Below are 16,232 nucleotides of genomic sequence, written 5' to 3' on the forward strand. Positions count from 1 at the left end.
AGTTAAAAGCCCTACAAGTTCGAAGCCTTCCAGTGCTGCTACCAGGAGTGGGAACAACTCTGCCGGTGTATAGCTGCCCAAGGGAACTACTTTGAAGGGGATAATATTGTTGTTTGAAAAAATAAACTTTGGTAAGTAAAAAGTCAGTCTCATTACTTTTCCACACACCTCGTAAATTCAATTTTCATCATAAAATGGATCAAATTTAAGATATCATTATTTTTCTTCATTTTGTTTTTTTTTTTGTTTATAACTATATTTATCTAAAATTATATTAGTGTTTTGATGATAAAAATGGAAAACATTGGAGGTTAGAGATGCATTAAAAAATCACAACTCAAGAAACAGCTATAAATGTTCAGGATTTTGAAGCTTTTCGTTATTGATAGTACATTAAATTCATGAAAGTTATTTAGTTATAATTGGCAAAAACATTTAACAAGATCATGTGTAATGAAACATAAATCATGTAACATTTTAGCAGCGGGCTGTAGGCCTACCTTTTTTCTAGTACTGATGATATAAAATTATGGAACAATAACTAATTCTTATGTCACAAAACAGTGCAGCAGATATAAATATGAATGCAACATGATGAGTTACATCTCAGTAGTCAGGCTGAATCATTCTGTCACTTGCATGTGCAAATTTGCTTTATGCCTATAATAATGTACTGTAGGCTATCACTAGTCTGGGGCGCTGTGGTATGCTGATAATTAAAAATTTTGTTGAGTCTTTGTTATTGATGTTTATAACATTATTTGTAATGCTTGACACAATTATACAGATCAGTGAAAGAAAGTGTGTGTTGCCGTGTTACTCCATATAGTACGATACAGTTTTATAGTTCATTTTTATAACAGTTTTATTCAGTGTTATTTTCATTAATTTTAATTTACTCTGTGCTTTTGTGACAATTGGGTTTTAACAATGAGTGATTCTCATACCTCTGAAAAAAAAAATTAGCTATATTTATATAACCTTAAAACAAGATAACCCTGAAACTGCAGTCAATAACATATCTTAAAACATGCTGAGTTTTTAATTGATTATTGTGATGGGAGTAGTAGCATCTAAGCCTTTCATCCGGAGGTACCAAGTTTGAATCCCGGTCATGCATGGTATTTTTTGTACGGTACAAAGATTCATTATCATCCATTAGTAACTGAAAGTGGGCATAAATCTGTTGTTGCTGCTTTATCAAAAAATATGTTGTAGGTATAAAATCACCGAGCACTATTTGAATTACTTACCAGTTTTCTTCTATTCTTAAATTTGTTAAGCGTTTCCACCCACTCTACACCAAAAAATTGAATTCAATATATAATTAAAAAAGAAAAAAACATGGGAAGTGGACAGTTTGTGTGAAAACATTATTGAAGATATTGTGATAAATTTGGGAAACGATGACAATAGTTCAACAGACAGCAGCTTATCGGGTACTGAAGAAATACATTGAGGTAACAAATATTTATTTTTAGTTTTATTTGATGAAATCTTATTATAGTGGTAACATACCTTCTTAAAATTTAAAAAAGTTCTGTTTTACAATATCAGTAAATTTCTTAAAAATCTACCCATTATTTACAAAAATGTCAAAATATATACGTTATTATAATTACATACACATCCTGTAGGAAGCACTACTTTTATTTTGTATTTTTATTGTAGTTTTATTTTATTTTATTATAGTTTATTTTATTGTAGTTGGATAAAAACAATGGTAAAAAGATTGTTACATTTTAATACTAAATTAATCATTTTATTAAACAATCATCATTTTATTAAACAAATATTTCTAGCATATTTTTAATAATTGAACAATATATAGTATGATTATCTAATTTTTAACAATAAATAAAATTAATTTAAAATTAAAAAATACAGTTTTTTTTATAAACCGAAGAAAATACCTATACAAATTGTAATTGTTTGTAAAGTATTTTAAAAAAATAGCAATATTACACATACAAACTTACCAAAAAAAGTTGGGTTTTATGAACTCAACGTGACATAAGGTGTTAAGCAAAGCTTAACATGGATAAGGATGTTATTAGGTGCTCTTTAATTGAGTGAGTTTAGGTTTTCTTTATTTCTGCTAAATTATCAAAATTCTAATAATTCCTTTGCAATTTTGTGAAGCATGTTATATATAATTTTATCATAGAATTCAAAATTTTATCCTCAGTTAAATTCAAAATTTTACTTTATAATTTTCAAAATTACTGAGGATTTAACTGTAAATCCTCAGTAATAAGTACTTCTATTTGAATAAATCACAAAACAATAAAATTTATATTTTTGATTTCATAATTTAAAATTTATTATTTATTTACTTTTTTAATTTTAATAATAAAATTTGAATAGCAGTGTATCTCTTGTTAGACTAAAAATTAATTTAAAAACCAACAAAAATCTTCTGAATTACAATTAAAACCATTTACTTTAGTTTATTAAATGACTTTGTTCAATAATTATCTAAAAGTATGTTACACAGTGTCTATTTTTTTAGTATTCTTGATTTAAAATTATGTAATATACATTCACAGAATACAATTTATGAAAACAAAATCTCACTAAATCAAAATTTTATCTTGCCATTAATTACACTATTTTTTGTTATTAAATTCTGTAGATATGCAAGTCAATAACCTTAAAGTATAATATATTTGTGAAACTGAAAATTGTACTCGTAATGAAAGATACAAATATAATAAAATTTATTTCAGAAGAATAGTTTTGAAAAGTAAAAATTTAAGGTTATAGGTTACTAATCTCATCTACTTTTTTTTCATTAAATTGTATTTACAAAAGATAGAACACCAAAATATAATTTTAAGCCAAAGAAATGTTTAAAATTAATTTAAGATTGCAATTATTAAGAAAATATTATTTTGTAGTACACATTAAACCACCACTAAATAAAAAAAACACTGTTCAGTACCTATTTGCAGTCTGAAAATGTTTTGTTGTTGTATTTAGACAAGGTACTCGTAATATATTGAAGTAAAAATTTCCCATTAAATTAGCTGTAGGATTGTTTGTATTTTTAAGGCATCGCATAAAATTTAAATCACAAGTACAATGAGATCTGAAACAAAGAATGACAGTTGATATTATATTAAAATAAATTTAAAAAAATTCATCAGCAAGAAGGCTAAATTAAGCTCAGGAAACTTTTCTATGACTCTCATCATTTTTATTAAATGCACTGCAGTCAATTTAGAAACTATTTTATATTTTTTTTTAATATCAAAATTAATGATTTGGATGTAAAATTTTTGATAATTCATAATCATCACAAATCAAATTATGTAATTTGTTTGAAAGTAAAATTAATTTATACAGTTGCTAACAGCAAAATTAGTGAATAAAATTGTCATTGCAACAAAATTAGGTATTTACATATACAGGTGATTTACATGTTACAGACATAAGAAGGTTGGGCTGATAAGTAAAAAGCAACAAATCTTTTTTGTATCCCTTCCAACTGTAAATTGTTTGGGCAAACTCTTATTGGATGATGAGGCTGGATCTAAGCTAAACTCATTTATCAGTGATCTAATCATTATCTCTGTTATATAAAGGATTAATGGTCAGATCTTCAGTTCTCCTCTAACCTGAATGCTAAAAATATTTTTAGGTATTTCAAAAAGAAATTTCTTTTAAAAACTTTAAAACTTATATGCGGTTTTTCTCCCACTGAGAAATATCAGTAACTTGATTATCAGAAGAAAGAAGTTCTCCTACCAAAATAGTATTCTGTTAAAAAATAAATTTTTATTCTGATTGGAAATATAAAAACACACTACAAGATAAAAAATGAGATTGGTTTAAACTCCATATTAATTATTTAAATACAAATACATGAAGAATGTTAAGGTAAATACATTAAATTAAAAAAAAAAAATAGAAGTAAAATAATTCACAATTCAGAAGCTGCTATTGAATATTATTTGGAGCACATTTTTTTAAAATCAGTATTGTTAAAAATTCATCGAGAGTAATATTGTTTCCATAAAAGAAAATCTTTTAATTATATTTTAAATAAATTAGTGGGAAGATTTTTCAAATGTAATTTATATTTTCCTGCAATTTATTAGAAATGGAGAAGCATAATAAGGGTTTTTCTTATAAGGTGAAGTATTGTGTTGAATTACAAAAACAGTTCTGTTGTCTGGTTTGGTAAAGGTGGATATTGTTATTTTTTAAGAATAAGTGACCATTCTATTTAGCAAAGATTTTAGGCCAATACTTCTACATTCATTACTAACAGAAAAATACTGTAAAAGTAACCCTGGACAGGTAAATTGGATTACAAACTGGAGGTGTTTAAAAATGATTACTGGAACACTGAACATTAGGATCTAAAATATCAGGAAAGTAGGTGAGGTCAAGAAGGCCTCACCAAAACCTCAACATTCACACACAGAAGAGAATAGATTGAAGAATAAAATAAATATTATATATACAGGGAAAGAATCAATAAGCAAACATAAAGAGTAGAAATAAATTTTGTATGTAAAGGGCCAGAAGAACTCTATGAAAATTTTGTATTTAATCTAAAAATAACATAGATGGTTGGATTTCATTAAAATCATTTGAACATCACTTTAAAATTAAAAAAAAATTGATTTATTGTTTGTTAAATCACCTGATTATTTAGAGTGAAGTAGAACTGAAGTAATCATCATTAATATTGTCTTTAGAGAGGGTTTTATGAGAAACAGATATAATTTTTGGAGGTATTCTCAAACTATTATTGAATTTCATGTGAAAAAAAGTGAATTAAAATAAGGAAAAGAATACATATATCACAGAATTTTATTATTTAGGTATTCAAATTTAAAAAAATGGACAAAGTATGGTAGAAATAAAAAAATGACAGTATCGCTAAACTTTCCTGGTTATCAATACTATAAATTAAAAGAGTTAAGAGCTAAATAACAAATAACAGAATATATATTTTTTAGAGATGGAGAATAAATTTTAAGAAAAACCTTTTTCCTCTAAAAAAAGGTGTTTCTCTAAATTTAACATTCACTTCAACAGAGAAGCTAAAATAAGAAAAATATAATTTTGAAAAACCTTTTTCAGAGTTTAGGTGCAGGTTCTATAATTTTAAAAAAATTATAGACATTTCTTGATAGTTCTATATATGAAGTACAAACTTTCAAAATTTTTTTTGAAAAATGTCTAAACTGAAGGGAGAAAACATATAAAACATATATTTCAATTTTAAGGGTTAGGATTGGTTTTTTGAAAAAAAAAATTTGATTAATTATACATCCATTGTAAGTAACAAATTTGCTTTAATAAAGTTTTTTGTAAAAGAAAATCAGTTTCACAGTTTTATCTATTTTCACAATTCCCCTAACGAATTTTGAAAAAAATTAATGTGATCAATGCTCCATATATAAAAGTTTAAAAACTATTTGAACTGGCATGTATTTAAGCCAAATCTGAAGAAAATTGGTTTGGACAATCCTGAGATATAAAGCACACATAACTTTTTTATGTCTAGAATCTAGACCAAAAGATGGGTTCACCTAGAGTCTAAATGAACTGGTTAGACCCTAAAATGTAAAGATTTGCAAAAAACCCAATACCCCATCTTTGATACTTTCCCCTTTAATATAATTTAGTTATTTTAACTGTATTTACCAGGAAACTAAAAGAGACTTGCACAAGCAAGTAGAGTTTCTGCTAGTATCAAATATACATGTAAGAATTTCAAAGAAATTATTATTATTGTTATTTAAAATGATTATAGTAATTTTTATTGTTGTAAGATTATACAAATTAATTAAAAATTTAAATTTTTTTAATGACAAACAGACTTAAATTGTTATTATAAAATATCTTTAAAAATTTATTTCAAAATGTTTTCAGTTGTCTTTGCAATCATCCTCAGTGCTGTTTTTTTTTTTTTTTTTTTACTGATTTTATCTGATGTTACAGCTGGTATCTTTTTTTATATAGATACATGTTAAGAATGTGACTGAAAAGTGTGTATGAATAGAATTTTTTCTGTTTATCTAATATATCATCGTTTATCAATATATATATTTTTATATTTTTTAATGTTCAAGTATGTAAGATATGGTCTTTTTGATGTACAGTAGACTGTTAAGATGTCATGTTGGTGATTTATATTTTGAGGTCATTAGCAATGACATTATTTTGTTTAGATTAATTTTGTCATACCTTTCATTGAAACTGTATCCCGTTGACTAGTGTGGAACAGAGAACATCGTGTAGTTAGAACAGTTTAGTTTATACATACATAATGGCACTGTTTTGTTTAGAGATTTTGTACTGTATGTTATGTTTGTAACAAATAGAACAAAACAAGCTATTACAAACATTCTTTTCCATATTCTTAATAAGTGTTTACCTAATTAAAGCAACTACCAACAGCAATATCAGCTGATGATGCCATTGTGACAACATCAGCATAAATTTCTGAGGATGGTTACAAAGATGACTGAACATTTTTAGCTAGCTATACAAATAAAATATAATAAAAAATAGTAATCAACATTACTTTGTATAAATAGCATTGTTAGTCAAATCATATCTTGTTGTGCCTGGTCTAACTTTTGATGGACAAATGTCATGGGTTCTGCAGCATTTATCAAGATTTTTCTCATAACCAAGATCAAAATATGTGTCAGCTAAATCTCCTGAGCCACACCATTTAGTACCTGTAAAACCAGAACAAGAATTTATTATTTAACAATTGAATATATTTACAAAGATGCAAGGCATACATTCTCCAAAAATCTGATTAATTTCACTATTTAAAGCATTATAGTAAAATATTTTTTTAAAAATTAGAGGAAATTAAGCAAGAACTTAATTATAAAGAATGCAGGATTTGAACTTTTGTCCTCTCAAACAACTGGTTTTTTTACATTGCGAGTGCTATTTGGTAACAAATTTGTTACCTGGAAATAGACTGATTAGAAGGTTGGATAGAAAAAAATCTTCACCGATACATCTCCCTGTGTGAGGATTATGGAGATAGTATTCTTAATAAATGATGGCTATGTTAGCAGTTTTCTTATAAATATGGAACAAGTAATGAGTATTAAAAATTACATATTAGACTTAACTACTGCAGAATTTTTAAAAATATTTTTTTATTGAGCTAATTCACAACTAACTAAAAATAAAAATCTCATTAGATTTTATTATTAACTTTTTTTATAAAGACAAAATTTATACATATGAAATCTTAAAATAACATATTTTACTGAAATTTACTTTTTGTTAAAAATATTTGTTAACAGATTTAAAAAAAAAAAAATATTATATTTTATCTAAACTATAAATTATTGTATTTATCTAAATTATTGTATTTTATCTAAACCATAAATTTCTTAAAAAGAAAATCAAACCAAATTTAATAAATGTAGTGTTTTTCAAAATTTACAATGATAAAGTTTTCAGTTACACTTGTGGTCATCCTTAATAACTGTGTTCTCACCCTATGTTATAGCAGGCACTTTTTTTGGATTAGGCAGATAAGTATTTAGAATGGGGTAAAAAAGTGTGTTATATTGAGTTAAGTTTGTTTATTTAGCACATTGCTGTTGTGTAATTTTGAGTGTCTGTTTTGTTTTATTTACATTCAAGTGCGTTAAGATGTGGGTTTTTTGATAAGTGTAAATTATCAATGTTGTAAATACTGTGGATTTATGATTTATATCTATAAGTTGGTTGGTAACTGTGAATGCAAATCACAATAAATCTGTGTTGATATGGAGGGTTTTAAAGTGTTAGTTACTTCTATTTATTTATAATAAAAGTACGAGGGTTATTTTTTTTTCAAAGTCCAATCGGTCGCGAAATAAAAACCCGCGCAAAAATCAGTTGAACCTTTGCGCATATGTGTTGCACAGCATCTCTAGTACGGCCTTCAATTATGTCGTGTCACTTCGTTTAGTTCTGAACACGCAGCTAGCATGTCAACATGTCTACAACAATAGCATCTCTCGCCAAGTGTGAAGTGCGTGCAGTAATTCGATTTATTCAAGCTAGGGGTGTAATGCAGCTGAAATTCATCAACGAATAAGTAATGTGTACAGTGAAACTTCAATGAGTGACAGCAAAGTGCGACAATGGTGCAGGAACTTTAAAGCAAGAAGTATAGATGTTCATGATGCAGGCGGTCAGGGAAGGAAGTGAGTGTCAACCGATGATCTTGTTGAGCAAGTGGATGAGGCAATTTGAGAAAATCGTCGGTTCACAATTTCTGTATTGAGTGATTCATTTCCTGAAATTTCAAGGTCAGCCCTCTACACCATTGTGAGTGACAGACTTCAGTACCACAAACTGTGTGTGAGATGGGTTCGCAAGATGCTGTCCGACCATCACAAAACAATGAGAATGGCAGCCTCCCTAACGTTTCTCCAGCGCTACCACAATGAAGGAGAAGATTTTTTGAAGAAAATTGTCACAGGGGACGAGACATGGGTCCATTTTGAAACTGAAGAAACAAAAGAACAATCCAAACAGTGGATGCATTCTCATTCTCCCAGTAAACCAAAGAAGTTCAAGCAAACCTTCTCCAACAGAAAGTGTATGGCTACTATGTTCTGGGACCGGAATGGAGTTCTCTTGGTGGAATTCATGGAATGTGGCATGCCCATCACTGCAGCCCCATACTGCGTGACTCTTCAATGTCAATGAAAGGCAATTCAGAATAAGCAAAGAGGAATATCGTCATCAGGCATTGTCTTTCTCCATGACAATGCTCGACCGCACACTGCAGCTGTAACAAAGAAACTCCTGCAGTGTTTTCGTTGGGAAGTGTTTGATCACCCTCCATACAGCCTGGACTTGGCTTCATCTGATTTTCACCTCTTTGCTCACATGAAACACTGGCTAGGAGAACAACATTTTGACACAGACATCGAACTGCAGACCAGCGTAGAAACATGGCTGAAAACACAGGCGGCTCCATTCTATCAGGAGGGTACTGGAAAGTTGGTACCACACTACGACAAATGTCTAAATCAGAGTGGTGACTATGTAGAGAAATAGCATAACTATGTAAGTACTTGTTACAAATAAAAAATTTTTTATTTTCACTGTGGTTTTAATTTCATGACCGATCGGACCTTGAAGAAAAATAACCTTCATATTTCATTGTTTTTTTAATCTTTTTCAATATTAGTCTTATAAAAATAATAAAAACAGTTTTTCTTTATTAGTAATGTAACTATACAGAATGTTTAATTTTTTATAATAAGAAACCAAATTTTAACTAATGAGAAACAATCCTATCTATGTTAGTTCATTGAATATGACTGTATCAGCAGTTGAACATATTTTGATGTAGGTAAACACTATCTTTAAGTTTAAATATGGTTTGTAACGTTAAAAACTTAGTAATTTTTTATATAAAATAAGAAAAGAATGATCAATTAAACAGTTAAATCTAAACAATTAAACAATTAAATCAATTAAACAGTTGAACAGATTGCAACGTACACATTAGGAAAAAAAATTAACCTTACTACTAAATAATTTTACTCACCAGGTAATATACCGCTTAATATTGTTGAAGGAGTTGTAGTATGAAAACCACGAGCAGGTCTGCCAACTTCATCTGCTTCAGATTTCATATGGGTATCTAAAAGTTGACAATTGTCCATAAGTTCAACCATCTGGTCAAATGATATTTTAACGTGTGGTCCAATTTCAGAAGTCAAATTCTTCAATAACTGTATACCCTGTTTTGGTTTACTGTAACATGGATAGAATAAACATTATTTTAATATTAATGTAGTAATTTTATAAAATTTTTCTAGTAAAATAATATGATATTAATCAGATAAAGAATAATTTATGTTACAAGCATATACTCTAAAAAATGACGAGTAACGGGTCTTTATTTATAAATCCTAAGAATGAAGGGTATATTAAAGTTGAAAAGTATCCTCTAATAAAAATATCTCCATACTTACTTTTAATTTTTAATATCTATCACTCATTTTTTCACATATGAATGTATTTTTACAGATCGCATTAATAATACTATCATATGCTTTTTGATAATCTTTGTCACTTCATGTGAGTAATCAACCTGCCAATGCTACTTTCTATAAGACAACCATTACATATAACCTATTATTTTAATTTTAAATTGGCAACAAATTTTAATAAACACTGGCATAAAATGTACTGATCTCTGTGGAGGAGTGATAATGTCTCTGCCTTTAATTCAGGGGGTTCTAGGTTTGAGTTCCAGTTAGGCATGACATTTTTTACATTCACAGCATTCATGATCATCTATCTATCACATTAACTGTTATTGGGCATCAGCCTGTTGCTGTATGAATAAATAAATACAGAAAAAAATCTGTATTTTCAAAAGAGAATGCATAAAAGAAGACAAAATATTTTTAGCTTGTCGTTAATTAGGCTTGTGCTCAATTTTAAACCCCTGAAGTATCCTTGTCTTTAATTTAAAACCATTTTCATATACAATATTGTTATCAATCATTTGACATTAGTAAATTCTCTTACAACGTGCACTCAGAAATATTATTTAGTCATAAAAGTTTTGATTACATCAAGTGTAAAACCATCTGAAATTTACCCCATTAGTTGTTTAGTAAATTTTTATGCGTTGCAGTTATTTTTACAAGCAGGTTGAATATCTCAAAAGTTTTTTTAAGTGTTACTGTAACCGATGTAAGCGTCAATAAATTTGGATTTTAAATGGTATTGAGTTGATGAACTTATTACTAATATTGCTAAATATTGTAATACAAAGCTTTGATATAATTCATTAGATGTTTGGAAAACATATATAAAATGGACAACTTACAAAGCGTAAAAAAATCAGATTGTAAATTATAAGGGAATTCATCACTATTTGAGTAAAGGAGATGAATTTTTGGAAATCATTATGAGTTATAATGAGGCCTGTGTCTATCATTATTGGCTGAAATCTTTGATGCAAAGCATGAAGTGAAAGCATCTCATTAATCCGGTCAGAGGTCCAATATTTTGAGATTTTTTGAACAGGCAGCATACAATCAATGGACAATATTACTGAAATATGCTTGAAAAAAAAGAGATGGCTGTGATTCTTACAGAAAGAAGTGGTTTACAGAGAAAATGAGACTTTCTAATTCAGGATAGTGTTCAACTATACAATGGACAATCACATCAATAGACAATGTACTTTAAACAACTGAAAATTTAGGCTGGAAGAGTCCAGATCTCGGGTATCAGATTTCTTTTTGTATGGGCTCTTAAAACAGTCATTATGTACAGTCAAATTTCACAGCATCAAAGAAATAAAAATGAAGATAACTTGCTTAGAATGAAAGACAATCATTCTTTTACTACTGGAATAAAGAAAAACCTAGTACAGTTATGGGGAAATTGTGTATTTGATTGATATATTGAATAAGTTGTTATTGTTATTTAATACATGATTTATTCAGTAATAAACCTTTATCTTATTAATTAATGAACAACTTTCAGGTGTATATTCTGTGTACTAAACAGGTCTTTTATTAAATTTTATAGCTAAATCAGTCAGTAAATAAAATTATAACAAATGGTAATAAAACACTTACAAAGATATAATCTACTTGAGAGATATCCTGTGAATAGTTACTTTTAATATATAACTGACCCATAAATAATTAATATATTGACATATAAATATCACAGTTTAACTTTGGGAAAAAATTTCTTTCCTCTAAGAGTGGATCAAGAAAAATAACCCAAATCACCTAGGAGAAACCAATTATAATAAAGAAACTGGTGAGAAGAAGAAATTCTAGTAAATGAAACTTCTTAGTTAGTCATGAAAACTGTTATTTATTTTTAAGGAGAAAGTTAGATGAAAAGATTCTTAAAGCCATTTTTAAAATCATAATCTATTCTACAGTTCTAATTAATTTAAACTTCAACTTAATTTAAACTAAGTGAATTGTAGATTTTCTAAATACCATCATAAAGTATGAATACTAACTGTTTTAAGTAACAAATTGAACATTAAGAGAAAATTCTTCTAATCCAAAGTAGTTTTGCATTATAATAAATGCTTGGTGCTTGCTAATATAACTAATTTCATTCTGTTACTCTCTGTTTAATCTGATTTTGAATTTAATCATATTCATGAATTAAATTTTTTTCAGTTAATTTGTGAGGAGTGATATGATCATTCTAGTTAAATACTTTATTGTTAGCCACAAGAAAATGTGATTTTACTTTAGATAACAAAGTGATTTTTGAAAAATGATCATTTACATTGTAGTAAGATTGTATTGATATCAGTTGCAACTTCATAAGAATGATTCCTTTTTTGGGAGATCAGGGAATATGGCTGAAATGTAGAACAGTCACCACATTGAGTTTAATAAGAAGGAGAAGTTTAACAAAAATCAATTAACGTGGTAGCATATTAAGAGTTGAAAAAGGACAAATGAAGAAGAAGATGAAAACAATTCACTGCCCAACTCATAAATTTGAAAAAAGATCTAGAAAAAGATGATATCGACTGCAGACGATCAAAAGAAGGACCAATTATCTCAGAATATCTATATTTACTATTTAAGTGTCTAATTTTACTATACCACAGGTATACCATTCAACTGAAATTAATCCAGTAAATTTTCTATTAACACTGTACTCCCACATGACTAGCTTGTAACCTTGAAATGAAATAATTATTCTCATTAATATTATATTTTAAAAAGTACTGTGTCATAATTATATAGTTACGTAAATATGTTAAATTTATAATAGTAGTACGCAACACATTTCATCACAAATCATTCGCTGTTGATGATTATGCAAATTTTCTTTTAGGTAAGTTGTGCACAATGCTTGCATATATATTTTTATATCTACACACAATGTTGGATGCTAATGTTGATTTAATTAATCACACCAAAAAAAGATTAATATTAACTAAAAATCTTTTTTATTCTTCTCAAAATAATGTAATAATATTGAAAAACAATAAGAAGAGAAATGAAGCATTGAATTAAAAAAAATTTATGTATTACAATCTTATTCTTAATTTATTGTAAAGAACTGATCAAATAAAAAACAATCTTTTTTTATCAAGAAAATAACAAAACCTTTGTTCAGAAAAAAAAACAGAACAAAAAAGAATTGTAAATTAGATGAAATTTAATTTGTCTTCAAACTTTTAATAGTATATTACCATCTAAAGAACTTCTGGTGGGAAAGTGAGGAAGGGCAATTAAAATTTAAGCAGTTATCATGGGATTTAAGATTATATGACATCTTGCTGGTATGAAACAAGGATCTGAATAAAATACAGGTCAAAAGGTGAAGTTCTTGTGAGCAATGAAGGATTATATATTAATTTTAAGTTTAGAAATCATAATGTAAGAAGGGAATTGATTGTATATTATATCAATGAAAAGATGCAGTATACAAAATTTTAATGGCATGATGATGTAATGAATATGAAAACATTTAATAGAATGCCAAGAAATTGATATTTTATAAATCTGTTGGAAAATATAATTTTGAAATTCTCAGGAAATACTGAAATGATATTTTGAAACTGAAACAGCTGGACAAGTGGATTTAATAGAATAGAAATTTTAATAGAAAAAGTGTCTCTAAACTTGAACTCAATAAAAAAAAAACTATCAACAAATAGAAGTGCAGAAGTAATAGCATTAAAATTCTTGTAATACACTATTGATGGAAAGGGAATCCCACAAATGCTATGCAATACCACCATACTTTCCATCATATTAGCAAATTAAAAAAAAATTCCACATGATTACATCATAGCAATTATAATAATAACCTAAGTCTTTGCTGCAAGAAATAAACTTTCACTACAATTGTGATTTTTAGTGTGTAATAAATATTCTTAATTTGTATGTGTTCAAATGATATAAATTAAATTATGTAAGAGCTATATATCTTTACTTTCCCAATAAAAATGAGAAATTATTACGTATATATTATATAATTTAATTCTCAGTATTTGTATAATTTCATTTATTATTTAGCTTTTTGATTAATTGAACCGCAAATATATGACAAATTTGTGGAAATCTTTCTTAAGATAAGAAAATTAAAAAGAAAACCATAAATAAAATCAACTTTAAAAACTCACTAAAAAAATCTTTAAAAATAATTGTTCAATTCATCTATAAATTTACCAAGAACTTGTTAGTAATTGTTTTAAAATTGGTATTTTGGTTTTAAAATTAGAAGAAATGGGAGTAGTAATAATGTTAAGTTATTCCCATTTCTTTCCTAATCATTTGACCTAATTCCAAAACACCATATCCGTAGCTGCAATTCTTCTTTCAGTATTTCTGTTCAAAGTCCAAACTTCCAGTGGGAATAGAATCATTATTAGAGCACCCTATTGAAAAGAAACAATTTGTATTGTATGGTTACATGTGCAGAATGAATGATGGTTAACTACCACAAAAGATTTTGGGGCGGACCCTGCATTGCAGATATAAAATGACAAGGAGGTGTGAATAAAGCAATACAGAGGTGACATTAAATGATGAGAACGCTTCTATAAGGAAAAATTGAGATAGGGGTCCAGTAAATGGCTGCAATTATATACCACTACTTGATATGTATGTATATATTTAAAACATGGATATGTCATATCTATTCAACATTGTATATGGTAGATAACATCCAACTAAAAAAGCAATGCTTTTATGTAAAAAAAAACTTTATAAAATAAGAAAATGAACGCAGAGAAAATATGTAAACTACTATGGTGCTTGAAATAAGGTTCCCTGGAATGTGGAACTAAAGTTCAAGCTAGCTAGAAAGAAGACATAAAACACCAATCAGTTTTATTGATACTGACCAACTATCAAATGAAACACGAAGCAGCTTTCTAATCACCTTAGTTTCATATGTGAAAGATGAAAATGTGACCGTTTTAATTATTAAAACATTTTAATTTTATTAGTTTATTTGATACTATTCCCAAAGTCCAATCATTAAGATGTGATCCTCTGTTATGTTCATAGTGTCTCTCTGATGGAATCTGTGTTCTGTCAGTCTTTGACAGAACCTTTGTTAGTCAAAAAATTTAGTTTATATATTTCTAGGACATTACGTTCAGTAAATATATTCTATGACCATGATGGTTGGGTTTTGTGTTAAAATAATGAAATTTTTTTTTTACTAATGAGCTCTTTTTTGTATTTTCATTAATGTATGTAAGTGTGATGTATTTTTGTCTTGGCCATGCTCACGTGAGCTAAAAATTTATGCAAGTCAGGTGTTTTTGAGTAGGTTGTGAATTCACTGCATTAATTTCTGTAGTAATTTATTTTAAATGTTTATTAAATAATCAATCATATTATTTATCATAAGTTACGGTTTTCATGTAAAATACAGTATACCTATTTCATTGTATTTTTGGAATATATAGAAATGCCTTATGTCATATGTTTGAGTATAATTATAAAAAATATCATATATTTGTGGTTCAATTAATCCAAAAGCTAAACAATAAGTTATACAAATACTGAGATTAAAATTAAGTCCTATATGCTTGTGAGAACCACAAATTCCCAATGGAGGTTTGGAATTTGAACAGAAACTGTGAAAGAATTGCAGCAACAGATATGTTTTGGAGGAAGTTTGAAGAGGATGGCTCATGTAACTAAACAAAGGATTAGGAAAGAAATGGGGATAATTTAAACATTATTCCTACTTCTATTTCTTATAATTTTAAAACCAAAATACCTATTTAAAAACAATTACAAGTTCTTGGTAACTTATAGATGAATTGAACATTTAAAAAAAAAAATTTGCGAGTTTTTTAAAGTCGATTTTATTTACGGTTTTCTTTTTAATTCTCTTAAGATAAATTTTCATGACTGTTGTCAGGGGTTTTCTTATTACTAAGGATTATTTTATTAAAAAAATATCCGAATGAATTATTTTGCTTCAATAGATGTTAAATTTTTAAAGGTGTATAAATTTATGCATGCATGACGAATATTTGCGTGATTAGAATGTAAACAATGCAAAATAACAATACGTATTCCAGTACATCGTATCCTTAATATATCCAACATTACAATACCGCACTTGCATAGAATAATTTTATTATATCCTTATAGTAGTATAATGAAAGATAACCTTTAAAATATGTCATGGTTTATTTACACTGTACTCTAATGAATTTGTGTATACTCGTATATCTAAGCCGTCGTCGTTTA

The 16,232-nt window shown here is 27.5% G+C and overlaps 1 protein-coding gene across 3 annotated transcripts in view; it reads right to left on the bottom strand.

The window, feature by feature from the left end:
• Positions 1-1,516: 1,516 nt before the first annotated feature.
• Positions 1,517-16,232, bottom strand: part of LOC142323780 (uncharacterized) — an 85,234-nt gene continuing 70,518 nt past the window's right edge. For 2 of the 3 annotated variants that reach the window (XM_075363980.1, XM_075363983.1), the window contains exons 3-5: positions 9,548-9,756; positions 6,548-6,707; positions 1,517-3,091 (exon numbers count right to left, since the gene is read on the bottom strand). In XM_075363980.1, the coding sequence (XP_075220095.1) occupies positions 2,938-3,091; positions 6,548-6,707; positions 9,548-9,756 (523 nt within the window). In that variant the 3' untranslated portion in view covers positions 1,517-2,937. The remainder of the gene's footprint in view (positions 3,092-6,547; positions 6,708-9,547; positions 9,757-16,232) is intronic. The other variant, XM_075363981.1, reaches the window with a different exon arrangement.

Source organism: Lycorma delicatula, chromosome 4, assembly GCF_047948215.1.
Source record: "Lycorma delicatula isolate Av1 chromosome 4, ASM4794821v1, whole genome shotgun sequence".
Taxonomy (NCBI): domain Eukaryota; kingdom Metazoa; phylum Arthropoda; class Insecta; order Hemiptera; family Fulgoridae; genus Lycorma; species Lycorma delicatula.